Here is a 17,353-nt window from a genome sequence, read left to right as displayed (position 1 = left end):
ATTATGTTCCTGTATATTAATTGTTTGAAAAAAAATTATTGGGGAGAAAAAAGAGAATATGAGAGAAAAGGATCTGCTGCGTAAACAGTCTTCACCGCTTCAAAATTAGAATAGACAAACACCGACACTAACACTCTTAACAACCAATAACCAAAACTTCATTACAGATGTTTAACTTTGATCAACTGAAAATTTGCAAAGCAGCCAAGTAATTTACAACTTTAGAATTTATCTAAAAAAAAAACAATTTAGGGAAGTTAGCAAAAGCGCAATTCAAAAAATTAGCTCCGCTAATTAGCAGAAGTGTGTGCACACTGCTTAAGAGCTACGCATTTTAGAAGTAATGAAAAACTGCAAAAATTTAGAAAAACAATCCATGTTTTTACTAAACATTCAGTCCAAAGTTTTATGATCTTGTAAATGTCAGTTAGCTTTTCACATGCAACTTTGTCATCTTTTCTGAAAGGAATCAAGGTTGAAAGAAACTTAAAACTTTTAATTTCACTCAACATGTTGTGTACTGATAACAATGACTCAAACTGTGTTTTTTATTCAATGCATTATGATTATGAAGGGATATGAACCAATTCAACCATTGGACAATTTTTCCTTGAATGATTCTGACTGGTATTTTGCAGGCCAATAACTGAAAAATCTGTTTATTCCAGTCCTCCCATTAATTAAATGGATCTGTTATAAATTTTATCGCTTTTAGCCGGACATTCTTCAGTCTTTTTTTTTCTTTGATAAGTATGAATAATGCCTCCACCTCGTTCCTTACAGAACAAGATCCTGAACAGAACCGGCTGCTGTCCAGTTTGCACTGAAAGTGAGTAAGTCCAACTAATTGGAGTATTAAATAATCTCTTACTTATCTTGACTTTTTTTTTTACACACACACACATGCCCACCCCCACATACATATATATATATATATATATATACTGTATATACATATATATATAAGTCCTGCATGAATATACAAATGATCCTAAGAGTCAATCTTTACTTCTGAGAGCAAACTTCTGCCACTTTGGTTAAGTAGTTCTCACAGTACTTTGGTCCAGACTGTGGTTTTGTTCTCAGGTCATTTTTCCTCAGCAGAAATCCCCCAGCATGGTCTATTTCAGTAATACAAATACCCTCTAAACCTCATTTGCACATAAAATAAAATGTAGTTTTATTTGGGTACGGCAGACTTTTTACCACACCACATATACTGGTTTCACTTCTGAGCAAGGCAGATTAGAGCCAAATATTTCTGTATTTCTCATAAATTCCGTTTCTGGAGTTGGATTTCAAGTTTTTAAGATACATTTGTTTTAAAGCTTGTGATGTTTCGTGGTCTGCTTCTCCTCCACTGCAGTTATTTATAGTTACTCAGATTTAAACAGCACAAGCACCTTTTCCGTGTCTTTTTTTTCATCATTTCCTTTCTCCGTCTTTTTTTCTGTGCAGAACCTGGTGTATGCACAGTCTTTGGTGACCCTCACTACAACACCTATGATGGCAGGACCTTTAACTTTCAGGGAACTTGTCAATATGTGCTGACACGTGAATGTGGTGGGACCCAATCTGGAATACCTGGAAACAGCATCAACAGCTTCACGGTAGGCAAACAGAGGTTGCGGGAATTTGCTTATCCCAAGTTAGATGAAATATAGAAGGAAAAAATTCACCTCAGCTCAATATGGAAACTTTTCTACTGTGGAAGGAAAATGAAACATAGTTTTCAAAAATTCTTATGATTAACAATCTAAAATGTGTGTCTTGCATTTATAATTTGCCACTTTTACTCTTTACCCCTATATAAAATCGAGTGCAGCCTTCATAAGTCACCTACATGATAAAATCCACTTCCTCTAATCTCAAATTGTCCTGACACCACCAAACCAGCCAGAGATACAATGGGATGGACTGGACCAAAACATCTTCATGTGTTAGAATGGCCTAAACCTAAATTGGACTCTGGGACAATAATTGAAAAAGATGTTCACAGACACTTTCCATCCATTTCTACAAAGGTTATGCTATTCTGCAGAGAAGAATGGGCAAAAATAAACCCAGTCCACCTCAAAAGATTTTGAGTTATTTGCTTGGAATGAATACAAATGAGTGGTATACTTTTCTAAAAACAAGCTTTTCCAAAACAGCTGGCTGTTAAAAAAATGGAAATGGTTGATAGATTTACCTTCACATCAAGATCTTGAGCTTAAATATTAGTGTAATGAGTCAAATTTCTCTTAATTGCAGGTGTTGGTGAAGAACGATGCTCGGCGAACTCGCTCGTTCTCCTGGACTCAGTTTGTTGAAGTTCGACTCGGCGCTTTGAGTCTCAGTCTGCATCAGCACCTCACAGTTCGAAGGAATGGGACTCGCATTGCACTGCCGTACCACGGCCCTGGGGTGCACATCGATTTGGATGGATACCTGCTTAAACTCACCACCATTGCAGGTTGGGGCACATTAAGACACATAGTATATTTGGATATTGTTGGGCAACTAAAAATTTAGCCCATATTAACTTTTTTTTAAAAATCCACAGTCCCTAAGCTTTGTTTTTCACACTGCAGGTCTAGAAATCACCTGGGATGGCGACAGTTTTGTAGAAGTTGTTGCTGCTCCCCACCTACGCGGTCGCCTTTGCGGCCTCTGTGGGAACTACAACGGTCAGAAGCGAGACGACACCATTGGGGGTGATGGCTTATTGAAGTTCGACGTGGACGAGTTTGCCGAGTCATGGCGAGTCGATGGAAATGATGTTTGCTCCCAGCAGCATCCACCTCGCAGGTCGACGTCCCACCTGTGCCCCGGCACAGTCAAAGTCAAGCTCCGGGCCCACCGAGAATGCCAGAAGATAAAATCGTGGGATTTTCAGAGGTGCCACCGTGTGGTTGATTTTGGGCCGTTCTACAGGTAGAAACAAGATTTTTTTTGTGTGTGTAATTGACTGTTTTGTCCACAAGCCATTTTGTCACTGATTAAGCTTGTGATAAGAGTCTTTGTCTATTTGTGCTACTCTTTAACCAATCAATCATTTTTGAGGTGTTTGAGGTGTGTCTTGATTTAACAAAAAGTGTAAATTCCCAAAATTTCCAAATTCCCAAATTGGCCATTCCCAAATTCTTTGAAGACAAAGGAATCTTGATTGTTTTGAAAAATTTTACTTCAAGGAATATCTGAGAAAATTTAGACTTAATGTTGTGAAAGTGAAGCCGTTCTACACTAAATCATATTGTGCTCTTTGCAGGTCATGTGTGACAGACATGTGTGAGTGTCCGGTCCATAAAAACTGCTACTGTGAGTCTTTCATTGCCTACAGCAGAGCCTGTGAGAGAGAAGGAGTGCCGGTACAGTGGAAGCCTGACGTCGTCTGCATGGGTTAGTGTTTGTGACTCATCGCCAGTCTCATAGACTAATACATAGAAGAAACACAATAGTTTATAGAGATGACTTGAGATCTAAATACTAGCCTTTCTGATTTCCTTTCACCTTAAGAGTGTTGCATAGTTTATGTGTTTATGGTAGAGGTATCCTTAAAGGGAGATAAAAATAGGAAGTTTGTTTTATCCCGAATAAAATTTGTGATTCTTGTCATAAAACTAGTGTAAAGAATTTGGCATTTAACTGTATAGATTTGCTAACAAAACAGCTTGGGTTATGTTTTGCTATTTACATACCGAGTGTGTTTGTGCTTAAAAATAATGCATGAGGCTATGAGATGTTTGTTGCATCCAGTTTTCATGCTTTAAGTCCTGATTTTCTCTTTTTTCTACTTCTTTCTCCCAGCCACCCAGTGTAAACATGAAGCAGTCTATGACACCTGCGGTCCTGGATGTATTAAAACCTGCGACAACTGGAATGAGATCGGACCATGTCATAAACCCTGCGTGGCCGGCTGCCACTGCCCCGCCAATCTGGTGCTGTTCCAGGGACGCTGCATCAAACCCACGTCCTGCCCTGGACGGTGACCCTTGTTAACCTCTGACTGAGTGGGAGGGGCTAATTTAGGGAGACTCATCTGTAGTGTTCAAACTAGAGGACCAAGCTAACAAAGAGCGGTAAGGACGCTAATGGGTTCAAGTCTACCAGTCAAATGCACCATGGTACTCAGGGTCCATAATGTTGCAAAGAAATGTGCTGCAGTGACTTCCAACATAAGAGAAACAAAAAACGGGGGACAGACTGACGCATCTCAGATGTTCTTGTGACTCTTCTGATGCCAAGTACTGTGGCATTTTTAGAAGAAAAACTAAATATCAAGAAAAAACTCAGGGCACCATCTGAGGACCGCTCAGGTTTGGGCCTTTGAGAAGCTGCTTGGGCCAGAGGACTCATCTCAGAGCCAATCAGGCACCTCCTTGCAGAGATTTAAGTTGGAGACACTGGGTATACGGATTTGTGCATTACTGAGAAATTTTCTGATGCATCATATCAAACTGCCCGGCTAATCTCTATTCCATCAGTGCATACTGTAAGCTTACCAGATTCATATAAAAGACAGAACAGCTTTTATATTATTATTGCTCTAATTATTATTATGTGTCGTTGATGTTAATTTATATATCCTTCATTGACATGTTGTAGCAAGAGCCAGAACCAAGAAATCTAATTGTTTTGTTTGATTCAAAGGGAAACAAAAAGCTATTTATGTATTTGTTGTGTACTTTTGTGTTACTGTTTGAAGAAAAATGCCCAAATGTGACTCATTTATTGCACCATCGCAGGGAATAAGTACTGTATTGTATTAAAGCTCCGTGTACAGTTTGTTGTGGATAGTATAAAACCTGAAGGTGTTCATGTAAACATATGTTTCACTTGACGATAATTATTTAAGACCAGCAATATATCATTTGTTTCGAAGATCCTTTTTGACTACTGTCTCTGCTCTTTATAGTAAATGAATATTGGAGTATATCACTATCTTCAAACAGAGAAGAATTGGACTGATAGTAAATTGTCTTTGAGAAATGCTTAAAATTAAAATTAGCTGAATATAGATGAAGTATAGGTAAAAATGAAAAAATTAGAAGCATAAAAAGTGCAAAATGTTATTTTCAAATATTGTGAGAATTTAATTGTTTTTTTTTTAGATATTTCAAAATCCCTTTTTCCATATTTTGTTTTGTTTGCTGCTTCTGCAACTAATACAGAAATAGCAAAAAGCAATGGAGAAAGAACAAATATTAAATAAATTGTATTTTCGTACCTTTATATATAAACCTGCCTAAATTATTAAATATATACAAAATAAAATATGTGTAAAGTTAGTTTTTATTTACAGAAATGTATCTAATTATTCATTGTATGGATTTTATTTTTAAGATATTTTTTATGCTGTCCAATCGATTCTGGATTAATGTGATATAAACAGCGCCATGAAAAAGGTTTTGCCCCTCGGAGTCTTTTGCTTTAAATGGTTCAGATTAAACATTTAAATATCAAAGCAAAGAAACAAATATTGAAATAAAAAAAGGTCATTTTAAAATGATTTTCTCATTATTAAGCAGAAAAATACATTCAATACCAACTTGGCCATAAGTGTAAACGTAAGTGCACCCTAAACTTAACTACTGACTTCAGGTATTAGTGATAACTGAAAATGAGTTGTTTCCTTTGTTGTAGAGGGATTTTGGCCCACTCTTCTTTGAAGGATTGTTTTAATTTAGCCAGTGAAGAATCTTTTAAACATGAAACGCCTGTTTACAGTTAAGCCACAGCATCTTTTTCTTTTTTGTGTTTCAGTTTTGGACTTGCTGGCAGATTTGACTCACTTATTTTAATCTTATACATTTGTCTAGTCAGTCAACAACTTTTTTTCCGGAACAGTTAGCAGATCATCAAGATGTTTTTTGTACATGTGAAACTTTTATCTCAGCAGTGGTTTTTAATTTTGACTTCTCTGATTGATGCAGCGCTTCAGATGTTCTGGGTTCTTTTGAGACTTCCTAGATGAGTCACTGAAGCTCTCGGAGTAGTTTGAGTTTGCTGGCCTCTTCTGGGAAGGTTCAACATTGTTCCATGTTTTTTTTCCCCCCATATATTTAAAATGATTCCCACCGTGGCTAACTGGAGTTCTAAATCCTTAGAAATTGCCTGGTAACCTTTTTCTGACTGATTTCATTAACTATTTGTCATCTACTGCTTTCTTTCAGCCTACTTCATGTTGTCAAACAGGTGCTGCTTAAGTGATTTCTTTATTCTACACATCTGAGAGTAATCAGGCCTGGATGAGGCTAGTGAAATTAAACTCAACCTTTCCGAATAATGTGGTTAATCAAAGTTAATTCATGATTTATTGGGGAGGACAATTACTTTTTCCCACAGGGCCACACTGGTTTGAATAATATTTCCTGTAATAAATTATATCAATCTGATATAAAAATTGCTTTTTGCATTTGCTCAGGTTATGTTTGTGTTGCCTTAAAATGTGTTTTATGATTTAAAACATTTCAGTGTGACAAAAAACAAAGAAATAGAATAAATTTGTAAGGGGGGAATGCATCAGTACACAAAGTACAAACAGAATTCTTCACCATGAATGTGGGAAACTATTTTACTGAAATTTGCAAACTTAATACAATCCAAATTTCACATAAATACATTTCTAAGACTCAAAACTAAAATAACAAATACAACACAGTAAGTAAAACAACTGCACACTTTTGCAAGACTTTTACAGTTTCTATGGGAAACAACAGAATAAAAAATATGTTAGTTTCTTTTTGGAGTAAATCAACAATTGAGCCTTACACATTTACCAGATGCCTAAAAATAAACTAAGCAACACTAATATTTCCTTGGATATTAGAAAGTTGACAATCTAGTTTGTTTAGTTAATTTAGCGAGCTAGGTTATTTGCATTCTCTTTGCACTCCAAAGTTGGATTTTTTAAGTCCGTGGTGGAAAACGGAAGAATGTCCATTTAAGCTGGAAGTCATTATTTCCAGTCTATATTCGGCATAGAGCTGTAAACATGTTCCTTTTGTGTTTTCATCCATAAAATGGAGAGAAACATATAGTTATAAGCTTGTATTGCGTTTAGTACTGAGCACCAAAATAAATAACTAAGCCTCTCATTTTCCAGCTCACAACTAGAATGAGCTCAACATATTTATGATTATTATGAAATTTGTGATCACCTCTAGCAAAACACACCTTCCAGCTTCTTTTAAATAAAAGGGAAGATCCCAATTTATTGTTATTTACTGCTACAGCATGCATTTGTAATGATTCTGCAACTGATGTAGATAAATTGGAGCATGAAAGAGTAAAAAAAAAAGACAGTGATGAAATCTGACATTATGAACCTTAATGATGTAAAAGTATATTCACTCAAATTTCTGTTAGCTGTACGTCTCTAGTCTGCTGGTTACTTTAAGTTTGGGACCAACAGACTGGGAGTGTATGTCTGGATGCGGTTTTGCTCACAATAATACATGTCAGAACTGGAGCAATGGAGCATTCATTTTCACAAGAAAAGAAAAAAGTCAGTTTTTGTAAGTAAGAGATTATTTAGTACTCCAATTAGTGTAAAACAGTCTATTTTGTATGTAAAGTAATTTTAAATGTGATCTAAAACTTTCTACAAATTCCCAAATGTAATTATGAGTCACTCTGTAATAATAAAAGGTTTTTTCTCTATGACATCTTTTACAAAAACAATTTTATGTTTAGGCCTAGTTATTTTAATACTGAGACTCTTCTTTATTAGTAACTCTAAATAATAATACCAAACACAAAAATGTTTGCAGTTAAGTTAAAAAAAACAACAAAGTAACCAATTATACTGTTTGCACAGAAAGACTGTAAAACTGTAAACTGAACACAATCAACAATCCTGAATGTCTTTCTCTAGGTGAATTCTATTCTTTGGCATTTTCAGAGTATAATACATTTACTTTTGTTACTAAACTAAAATTCTGTAAAGCATTTAAAGGTCCTGTGGCCTGGTATATTTCTGGGTCAAACAAACAACACATGTCTGAAACAAATAAAAGTTATCCTATAAGCTTTTTGTGGTTCCAAGTGTCCTATAATGTAGAGCCTTTATATAGTTTTAAATAACTGCCTCAATGATTGGCTCGGGAGGGTTGAATAATAATGTCAAATCTCTAAAACACAAAGATGATGCTTCAAGTACCTGACATTAAGACCAAAAATGACATATAAAAATCAAACATTAACGAGAAAATGATATGTGTCTAAGCTGAAGGGTAGACACAGTACACACAGCTCTCAGATAGTAACACTCTCTGCAATCAACAAAAGAGCTGCGACTAAACTGGTAACCTTTTTCTCTTTGATTTTTTTTTTTTTGGTTATCCAGTTTTAAATACACAATGGTTGACTTTATTCATTTTCTAATCTACATCTGTTGCTATTTCAGAGAAAGATGAACACAATGAGTAACAGTTAGGGTAAACGAAGGTCCAACACAAACAAATCACAACGTTATCTTCCAGAGAAACCAAACCAAGTTAGGAAGAACCCATTTTTTTGGTATTACAAATAAACCTACTCAATGGATGTCTTTCATTGACTAGGTTTCTGTTTTAATATTGAATCTTATCTGCCATCTTGTGGTGGGAGAAAAGAACATCATCCAAGATGTTATTCATCAGTTATAATAAGGAACTAGTATGAGCAGCTTTTATACCAGATATAAACATCCTCATTTTCTCTATAATTAATGAAAAGTCAATAGAATCTCTTTTTGAAAAATAGGGCAGGTAAAATTCACTTTCTCTTGTTTTTTGTAGTGCCAAATAGCCACCAAAGAATCAAATGTGAAATAACTGAAAGGCTATTTATACACTTTTTGCAGTTAATCTTTTAGTATTTAAAGAAAGAGAATGCATATGAATGCAAGTTTGATTTGTGTTATTAGCTAAGAAGTGCTAATAACAATAACATAAAGAGAGGATGTCCACAGCTTTGTCTGACATACGGGGAGGAACAAGTGGGTGGTTCCGACTGAAACCTTTATCTTGTTAATTTTAATATAAAAACAAAACTTAATAATAAAAATAGAAGTATTCGGCTGATAAAACTAGCTTCTTTTAGTACTTAAAATATGCATGAATGCTCTATATATAATCTTCCATCACTCTCAGGTAAAACTCTTCCAAAACAAAATATACATCTAATAAAAATAAACTCCTAATGTGTCTGGGTGGCCATCTTTAAGAAAATACTAAAATAAAACTTTTAAAATACAGTCATACTACAACGTAAGGATGGAGTCAAATATCACAGCAAAGAAACAAATGAATCAAGCAGAAAAGAGGAAGATGAGGAGGAGTGTGAAGGAGGAGAGGCTGACCCAGAGAGTTCAGTCGTCGTCGCTGTCGCTGCCCGACTCGCTGAGCTGAAGATCGTTTCCTGCAGAGAAACAGATGAGAAACTGTTTCTTGGAGACACTTTAAAGCTAACGGTAATCAGAAACTCACGGAGTGTGTTCATGAGCTGGTTGTTGCCCTGCTGCCGGTCGACTCCTCCGTTGACCACAGGGAGGCGGCTGGGGGAGGTCTGGCTGAGCGGCCGCGGTGCGTCGTTCTCGCCGTCACTGCTGCTGCTGTCGTCGCCGCTCCCCGAGGCGCTGGCTGAGTCTGAGGAGCTGCTGCCGCTGCTGCTCATCTGCTCTATAACCTCCACCTCTGCTCTCAGCTCTGTCAGGATGGAATCAGCGTGCTTAGAGTTTCTTCCTTCTTCAAACGGATCCAAGTCAGACCTTCTAAAGCTCATCTACAGCATCTTAAAGGAGTAGTATTATGTAAAATTACATTTTTTGAGCTTCAAATCACATCAAAAACCTGCCTGGAGTGTTTAGTTGATTCCTTCATATATGTTGGAGAAATCATTTAATCTCCATGGCAACCATTCAGTTGTGTAAAACACCTGTATTAACCTAGCGCCGCCTCTGAGCTGCAGTTTCCAAGCTGCCTAATGTCAAATGTTAAATTACAAAGTTAAATTTCTAATAAGTTATATTTAATATACAGTATATAGCATTTTTATAACAACAGAAAGTAATTTGGTTACTTGATTTTGCTATGACATGGCACTATGAACCTGGAAAATACATACTACTGCCCCTTTACTATTTTGCATTCAGGTAACTTTGATGTGCGCGGCTGAACCTCCTCACCTCTCTTGATGTCATCGAGCTGCGGCTCAGGAGAGGGGTTGTCCTTAGTTTGGGAGGGAGAGGTTTTGATCCCAGTTCCGGGTTTGGTTGGGGCCCGGAACTGAGAGCTAGGCTGGCTGGAGCGAACTGACTGCTGCTCAATTCGGGCCTGGATCTTACTGCTCCCCTCTGCCCTGTAGCATAAGCAAACAGCACATATACATAATATTAGACCTTTTAGATTGTTTTGTGAAAAACTGTTCAGTTTGTCTTCAAGTCTAAAGCATTTTTCCCTCACCTTGTTTTCTTCACCTGGATGCTGCTGCTGAGCTTCTCCAGGACGAATTCACCCGTATCATGGTTAATGATGAGAACACAGTCCTTCTGATATGGTCGCTTGTTTCCCTTAAATACTGTCATAGGAGGCGTGGAGCCCTGAAAGACAAGTTTGATTTTAATTTTCTGTTATTTTTTATTTTCCCTAGCTACATACTTATTAGTAAAAGCATTTTTAGAGATATGTAACAGACGGATGGATCTCAATGACTATTTTTCAACTAATAAGGAAACAACTGACCAGTAGCTCCCATTTTAACCAAATCAGAAACACTTTACTTATTTATATAGTAAGGTTGTCACATAATTAACAGATAAACTGTAACCACTGACATATTACTCATTACTCAATATGTCAAACTGGAGTTTTAGGGATTGTCAAGTATGGCCTAACTGGCAATGTAAAAGTTGCTTTGTGTCACACCCTCCTCTGAGAGTCTTACTGGAATGTGAGGTAGTGTAATGGTAACTTCATCTCCTTTCCCAACTTGCAGCTCTCCTTCACAACTAGTGTCAATAGATGCTGGTTTGAAGTCATCTGAAAAAGAAATTGAGGCATTAATCATGGGTCTGGTGAGTTCTTAATATGTATGTTTATAATAATCTTTAGGTTGTGGTACTAATGTACTGGTGTCTCTTAAAGCTTTCATTCCAAATTCGGTCAGTTTAAAATATTGTGCTTATTTAGATGAGCTGGTTGTTTCCAGTATATGTAAGGCTAGTTAACAATGTTTGCACTGACTAGAGTCACAAACACAAAATGAAATATTGTCCCATTAAATGTGGTATATGTAGAAGCAACCAAGCCAAACGGCATGGCGTTACCGTGTTTAAATTGCTCCATAATACATTTGAGATCTTTTGTGATATTTAATTACATCTCAAATAAATTAATGAATAAATGATTTATCTTTCTGTGTATTTATGAACTGAAGTCTGCTAATAAAGCTTGATTGATTTGCTTCAAATACTAGGTTACAGACTGCTGAGGTAGCCTCTAGTTCATTCCACTTACAAGTTAATGCTACATAGGATTATAACATTCAGAAAATGGTTGAATAAATACACAATTACAACAAAAGAGGCAACAGAATGTTTTCAAAATTATTATAATTTTTTTAAGGGGAGCAAGAAATGTTTACTGTTACTTTAAAGTATTCAAATTTTATTTCAAATTCTAATTTAAAGGTGTAAAAATATATAAAGTGTTATTATAATGTATAAAACGTTATTTTGCCTGCCTACTTTAGGAGCAGTAAATTATCGACCTCCATTTCATAGTACCTCTGTATTGTAACCTTCTTGCATTGCTGATTAAGTTCAAAACTTTCCTATGAAAGAGAAGTTTCAAAGGGAAAGGTCTTTTACTCTTATCTGAAAAAAGTCATCCTCTCTGAATCCCTCCACTGTAACACCATCTTGGCATGCCTCTATAAATGATAAAAATCTAAATCCCTGAATGTTCTATATTTAAAAAAACATTCAGGGATTTTGTTTATTTAATGAATATTAAAATTTAGATTTCCAGGTCTAAGTAATAGTGGCAGCCCACACCTGATACCGGTAAGAGGGCCTAAGATTAAGTCACAGAGATTGCTGGAAGTGCTTTAAAGTGAGCAACTATGGGAACTGATATCTTCATTGTAGTTAGATGAATATTATATTATAATATTATAATATAATATTATAATATAATATTATATTGGTAATATAATATAATATTATATTACCAATAATATTATCACGTCTGTAGCTTTGTTTGTGGTTCTTCAGACAAAATGTACAAATCCGTGGGAGTAGATAAAGAAGTAAACATAGCTACTGTATGCCTAGTGTAAAAAAGTAGAATACAGAATAATAAAGTCTACAAATGTCTTATTGTTTAGTAATTGTATTCTGTTTTCCTATCCCTAATCTTTATTAACCTTTGACTGTCGATGACTAACTATGAACCTCTGACTCAGAAAAAATTAAGATTTTTAAACTAAAATATTTTCAAGTACCTTGTCAAGTACTATTTCGGAATGAATTTATAGTATATCCATATTGTCCCAATCGAATTTTAAGATACTTGTAGCAAAAACAATGACATTGTTGTAATTATTTAGTAATGATCTGCTCAATCGTCGCTTCTGATTGTGACTGTAAATAAACACAGAGGCGCCTCTAACACTCACATCTGATGGTGTGAAAAGAAGATTTTGGCCTCTTCTCGAAGCTTTCTCCGAGCTTCAAAACATGCTCCTCTTTATCCAGCAGCGGATTCGTACTCCCATTCATGGTCGAGGCTTTCTTTGAAGTTATTAAAAACTTACATTTGCGTCAAATGCTCTGAAACGCCGAGTTAGATCTGGCTACTTCAACTGGGTTCAACAGAGAATCCAAATAAAGAAAAGGTGCTAACTGCGGATGCTAACTATTAGCAAAACAACAACGCACTTCCGCTTTTGGTTCCACTATAAAATACTTCCGAAAATTGGTTGTAAGTAAGTTTTTAATGAACAAACAAGAATCTCAACGTAATAATTTATTAAAGTTATCTCACGTTTTATTTAATGTTTACTGGGAATTTGTATCTATGTCAAGACAGTGGTGCCACTGAAATGGACAAGGAATTACTATTTTTGACTCCACACGGTAGAGTTAAAACAACGAACAAGATGGCGTCGAACGGTGGAAAAGTTTAGCAAATTATATTCTACTTTTAAATGTCTAGATGTTAGCCTTTTAAAAAAAAATTTACTTGTTGACAAGGCACCCAATCAGTTTTAAGGTATTATGTCATTTACAGGAATTGAAAAGTGCGAAGTTGACCTTACACAAACCGTAAAATTGAAATCCAAAAATGAAACGTTTCCATGCGGACAAGCAACAACCTCCACAGCCGGACATTTAACCCAGGAGGAGCTGGACAGACTGAGCAGCGAGCGGACTCTGGTGTCCGACTTCAAACAGATGAAAATTGAAAAAGAAGCTCAAAAAAACTGGGACTTGTTTTACAAGAGAAATACTACAAATTTCTTCAAAGACAGACACTGGACCACCAGAGAGTTTGAGGACCTCCAAGCATGTAGAGAGGTTAGCAGACCGAGATCATTCTCCAAAAGTACTCAAATAAACTCTCAAAAAGTACTCAAATAAACTTCATCAACTGATTAAAAGCAAATGTGACTTACTGTAAAACCAAGAATTTGGCAGCTTGATAGCATTCGGTAATGTAGTATAACACAATGCCAGGGTGTAAAGATGTAAGCAGCCATCAGCATGTTAAGTGGTAGGTTTCTTATGTTTGAAAGACTTTTTGAGGGAAATCTTTACATCTAGGAAAACCTGATAGGACCAAAAGTTGTGTGGCTCGTTTAAGTGAGCCACACAACGTTTTCTGTCCCTGTAATGTTTGTCTGGATATTTAGTTACTTACATTTATATAATACCATTCCCCACTACTATAGATACATTTTTGAAGAAACAGTAGAAACAACTGGCTCCACAGAAATGTCAATGTTAGATTTTTGGAGTTGTCTCAAAGTTTTTGTAGTGAGCATAATTTGAACTTATATCAACACATGCACATACTAAATAAATTGTTATTTAACAGTATTCTGTATTTTTTCTAACCTTTTTTCAGTTTGAGTCCCAGAAGCTGGTTCTGCTGGAGGCTGGTTGTGGAGTAGGAAACTGCATCTTCCCTTTGCTAGAGGAGGACCTCAACATCTTTGTTTATGCATGTGATTTCTCACCCCGGGCTGTTGAATTTGTCAAAGTAAGATTTCAACCTGTGAATCTTTGAATTACTTTTGATTAATTATAGAAGCCCAATTCTACATTTAACAGTTTAGTTGCTTTTTTAATGCACAATAACTAAAAAAGTGACAAAAATGATTCAAGATTTAGTGAAATCAGACTTATTGATGTCAAAAAATTAAAATTAATTACAATCAGCAGCTCTGATCAGTAGAGTGCAGTTTAGTTTTGAAAGCTTGTGCTTGAGAGTATTTAAAAACATCTACGAAGGTTGTATATGTGATTTGTTTTGTGCTGTTGAAACAGAAAAATCCTCTGTACCGCCCCGACCGCTGCTGTGCGTTCCAGTGTGATTTAACAAAAGACCATCTGATGGAAAATGTTCCAGAGGCCAGCGTCGACGTTGTTACTCTCATCTTTGTCCTGTCGGCCATTCATCCTGATAAGATGAAGGTGGCTTTAGAGAACATTGGCAAGGTAAAAACAGAGATGGACAAGCAAAACGTGCTGAGGGTGTCATAGTGACACAAATAAGTGTTCTAGTTTAAGATGTTGTGTTTTTGCTGTTGGTGGGGCATGATGAGAAATTAATTGAATATTGGATTTGTAAGTAATTAATAATGATTAAGGGCATTCTTATCAAGGGCAATATTTGAAGCAATTAGCAAAGTTTTTCAATTCAGAATCTTTGACTTCTTGAAACACTGGGTTAGACAGCACATCTGTTTACATTCCACTGTGTGATTAATTGCGTTCAATATTTTTTATGTATTTTTTTCTGTTATTGATCCATTAAGATTAACAAGTTAAAGTCCCAGGCCTAGTTTGTACAACATTCATTTAAGAGCATATTTTTCCTTTTGATACTATGCATACAGCATGCCAACATTTTTGGGAACATCATTTGATGTCTAATATGGTCTGAATCTTACTTTCAGGTTCTGAAGCCTGGCGGTGTCATCCTGTTCAGGGATTATGGCCTCTATGATCACGCTATGCTCCGGTTTAAATCTGGCAGCAAGCTGGGGGACAACTTCTATGTCCGTCAAGATGGAACAAGGTCCTACTTCTTCTCTAAAGGTCAGTAAAGTTCAATGTAGGTATTTTGTTCAACACAGACTATTAAGAGACATAAAATGTATTTATTTTTCTCATTTATAAATTGAATAAATACACAGCTGTTTCTTTTGATGTCTACTTTGCCTATATTATTGTGATTAACCAACAGTTTCTTTCTTCTTTTTTTTCTATTGCCCTTAAGTTTTAGCATCTTGGACTCTAAAGTAAATCTGAAGTGTGACATCAACATTAAAAATTCTTCTAATTGACCAAATATAATGTGAATATGTAGTGTCTGAATGCATATCCGTTAAACTATGTGGTAGTTTCTCAAATATGGTGCATAACAAGCAGTCCTCTGTGATCGATTTCTTTTACAGTCTCAATCTGTTTTACTTAACTGTTTTCAGAGTTCCTGGCTAAGCTGTTTGAAGAGGCGGACTTCCAGTCTGTGGTTAATGAATATGTCCTGAGAAAGACAGTCAATAAGAAAGAGGGGCTTTGTGTTCCCAGAGTTTTCCTTCAGAGCAAGTTTATCAAACCAGCACATTCCCAACAAGGTTCTGGACTATTATCTCACAATTCTTCCAAAGAGAGCAAACAAGAAGATTGAAATGTGGACAGTAAAACAATTTATGTCTACTGGATGAAATTGGAAACTACAATAAGGGACTTGGGGTTTCCTACCAAGTTTGCTCTTTGAACGAGGAGGTATTTAAATTTTTTGTACAACAAAAATTTTCAGTTCATTAGCATGCCAATATAGAACCAGGTGAGGATTTTTTTTAAATACTTTTTTGTTTGTACCCTTTTAAAAATATTTTTAACCATCTATGTCTTCTTATCCATTGAAGATGATCTGTAAACCTTGATTGGGTCATTTCAGTTTGGTCCTTTCAAATAGTCATTTATTCTTTAAAATAACAATGATGTCACAAACTCAAAGATATATTCACATCCAGGCTACATAAAATAAACTCAATACAGTCAGCTGAATTTCATGTATCTTCACATTCATCAGAGCTTGATGTCACAATTTTTTTTTGAGTGAGAATAAAAAGTGACCAAAGACTATGACACATTTGTTTATGTATTGATAGTACATACTGTATGTTTACCAGATGAGTGTGCTGATGTTAATCATCCTCCACGGCAAAGTAAAGCAAAGAAAAGACTATTGGCCAAGATACCTTGATCGAAAATATCTACAAACTGTTTTCTGGGATGAGATGTTTTTAAGAATGTTTCACTGTATTTCTTTTAATTTAATTTATTATCCAAAAAATAAAAACAGTTAAACTGCTAGTTAACATACAAATAATTACTTCCATAAATGTTTTTTAATGATAAGTGAGCACCCAGCAGAAGCAGCGTGGGGTCTCTGTGATGCAGTTTTTCAACCTGACAATGTGGTTTCCTGTCCAGGATGAGAAGAGCAACTGCAAAGTTTCCAGAAGCACCAAACACATGCATGCTCTCTTTATGTGACCAGCTATTTAAAACACAAAAAGACATCAAGCCACAGTATAACAAAAGAGATATTTAAAATGCAGAGATGACATCCATCCATTAAAATAAATTGTTACTTTCTTAAACTTAGATTTTGAAACTACTATAAAAACTGATTTCTGTAAAAATCATTGTAGTTAATACTTTCACTACTTTCACACATGTTTCTTACCAGTTGTAGTCAGCTAAATCTGTAATTATCTTTACACCAAAAAACATATGCTGTTTTTTTTATCTCTGTGATGAAAATGAGAAAACATACTAACAGGTACAATGTGCACCCACTTCCTGAAAGGCTTGCATGCAAGACTCAAACCACAGAACCTTTTGTGGAGATGACCATGCCCACCACCACAGTTTTTGCAAATATATTTTGTTTGAAATATTAATTTTTGGAAGTTCCTTAACACTTTGAAAATAGCTTTTAAAAACAGTTTGCATGTTCGGTGCAAGGACACATAGCATAATCTCTGTGGATTATACTTTCAAGAGGACTCAACAACAATACCCAGCAGGCAAGGGCGTTTCCTGTTAGTGGTTTGACTCACAGGCCTTAAACAATCACATTGCTCAATA

At 35.7% G+C, this 17,353-nt stretch overlaps 3 protein-coding genes across 3 annotated transcripts in view; 2 read left to right on the top strand and 1 right to left on the bottom strand.

Annotated features, from left to right (window-relative positions):
• The window catches only part of bmper (BMP binding endothelial regulator), a 39,609-nt gene extending 34,742 nt beyond the window's left edge, over nt 1-4,867 (top strand). The window contains exons 11-16 of the mRNA XM_028012260.1: nt 784-829; nt 1,459-1,610; nt 2,254-2,455; nt 2,574-2,916; nt 3,251-3,381; nt 3,790-4,867. Of these exons, the coding sequence (XP_027868061.1) occupies nt 784-829; nt 1,459-1,610; nt 2,254-2,455; nt 2,574-2,916; nt 3,251-3,381; nt 3,790-3,971 (1,056 nt within the window). The 3' untranslated portion in view covers nt 3,972-4,867. The remainder of the gene's footprint in view (nt 1-783; nt 830-1,458; nt 1,611-2,253; nt 2,456-2,573; nt 2,917-3,250; nt 3,382-3,789) is intronic.
• A 1,673-nt stretch (nt 4,868-6,540) lies between these two features.
• On the bottom strand, nt 6,541-12,895 carry eaf1 (ELL associated factor 1). Its single transcript, XM_028012263.1, has 6 exons — nt 12,643-12,895; nt 10,909-11,003; nt 10,428-10,564; nt 10,151-10,323; nt 9,453-9,671; nt 6,541-9,384 (listed from the first exon to the last, which is right to left on the bottom strand). The coding sequence occupies exons 1-6, from the start codon at nt 12,743-12,745 to the stop codon at nt 9,335-9,337; spliced, it is 777 nt and encodes a 258-aa protein (XP_027868064.1). The 5' UTR covers nt 12,746-12,895; the 3' UTR covers nt 6,541-9,334.
• A 144-nt stretch (nt 12,896-13,039) lies between these two features.
• mettl6 (methyltransferase 6, methylcytidine) lies at nt 13,040-16,345 on the top strand. The gene is made up of 5 exons (XM_028012261.1): nt 13,040-13,543; nt 14,094-14,228; nt 14,516-14,686; nt 15,148-15,289; nt 15,679-16,345. The coding sequence occupies exons 1-5, from the start codon at nt 13,244-13,246 to the stop codon at nt 15,879-15,881; spliced, it is 951 nt and encodes a 316-aa protein (XP_027868062.1). The 5' UTR covers nt 13,040-13,243; the 3' UTR covers nt 15,882-16,345.
• Nucleotides 16,346-17,353: the final 1,008 nt, after the last annotated feature.

Source organism: Xiphophorus couchianus, chromosome 3 (genome assembly GCF_001444195.1).
Source record: "Xiphophorus couchianus chromosome 3, X_couchianus-1.0, whole genome shotgun sequence".
NCBI classification, from domain to species: Eukaryota; Metazoa; Chordata; class Actinopteri; order Cyprinodontiformes; family Poeciliidae; genus Xiphophorus; species Xiphophorus couchianus.
This window is presented reverse-complemented; position numbering and strand designations above follow the sequence as displayed.

Coding starts and splice junctions, on each gene's coding strand:
- mettl6 (XM_028012261.1), top strand. CDS start 13,244: ATGTCATTTACAGGAATTGAAAAGTGCGAAGTTGACCTTACACAAACC. Junction 14,229..14,515: donor GGGCTGTTGAATTTGTCAAA/GTAAGATTTCAA, acceptor CTGTTGAAACAG/AAAAATCCTCTGTACCGCCC. Junction 15,290..15,678: donor GTCCTACTTCTTCTCTAAAG/GTCAGTAAAGTT, acceptor AACTGTTTTCAG/AGTTCCTGGCTAAGCTGTTT.
- eaf1 (XM_028012263.1), bottom strand. CDS start 12,745: ATGAATGGGAGTACGAATCCGCTGCTGGATAAAGAGGAGCATGTTTTG. Junction 10,565..10,908: donor TTACACTACCTCACATTCCA/GTAAGACTCTCA, acceptor CTTGTCTTTCAG/GGCTCCACGCCTCCTATGAC. Junction 9,672..10,150: donor GCTCGATGACATCAAGAGAG/GTGAGGAGGTTC, acceptor CCATCCTGACAG/AGCTGAGAGCAGAGGTGGAG.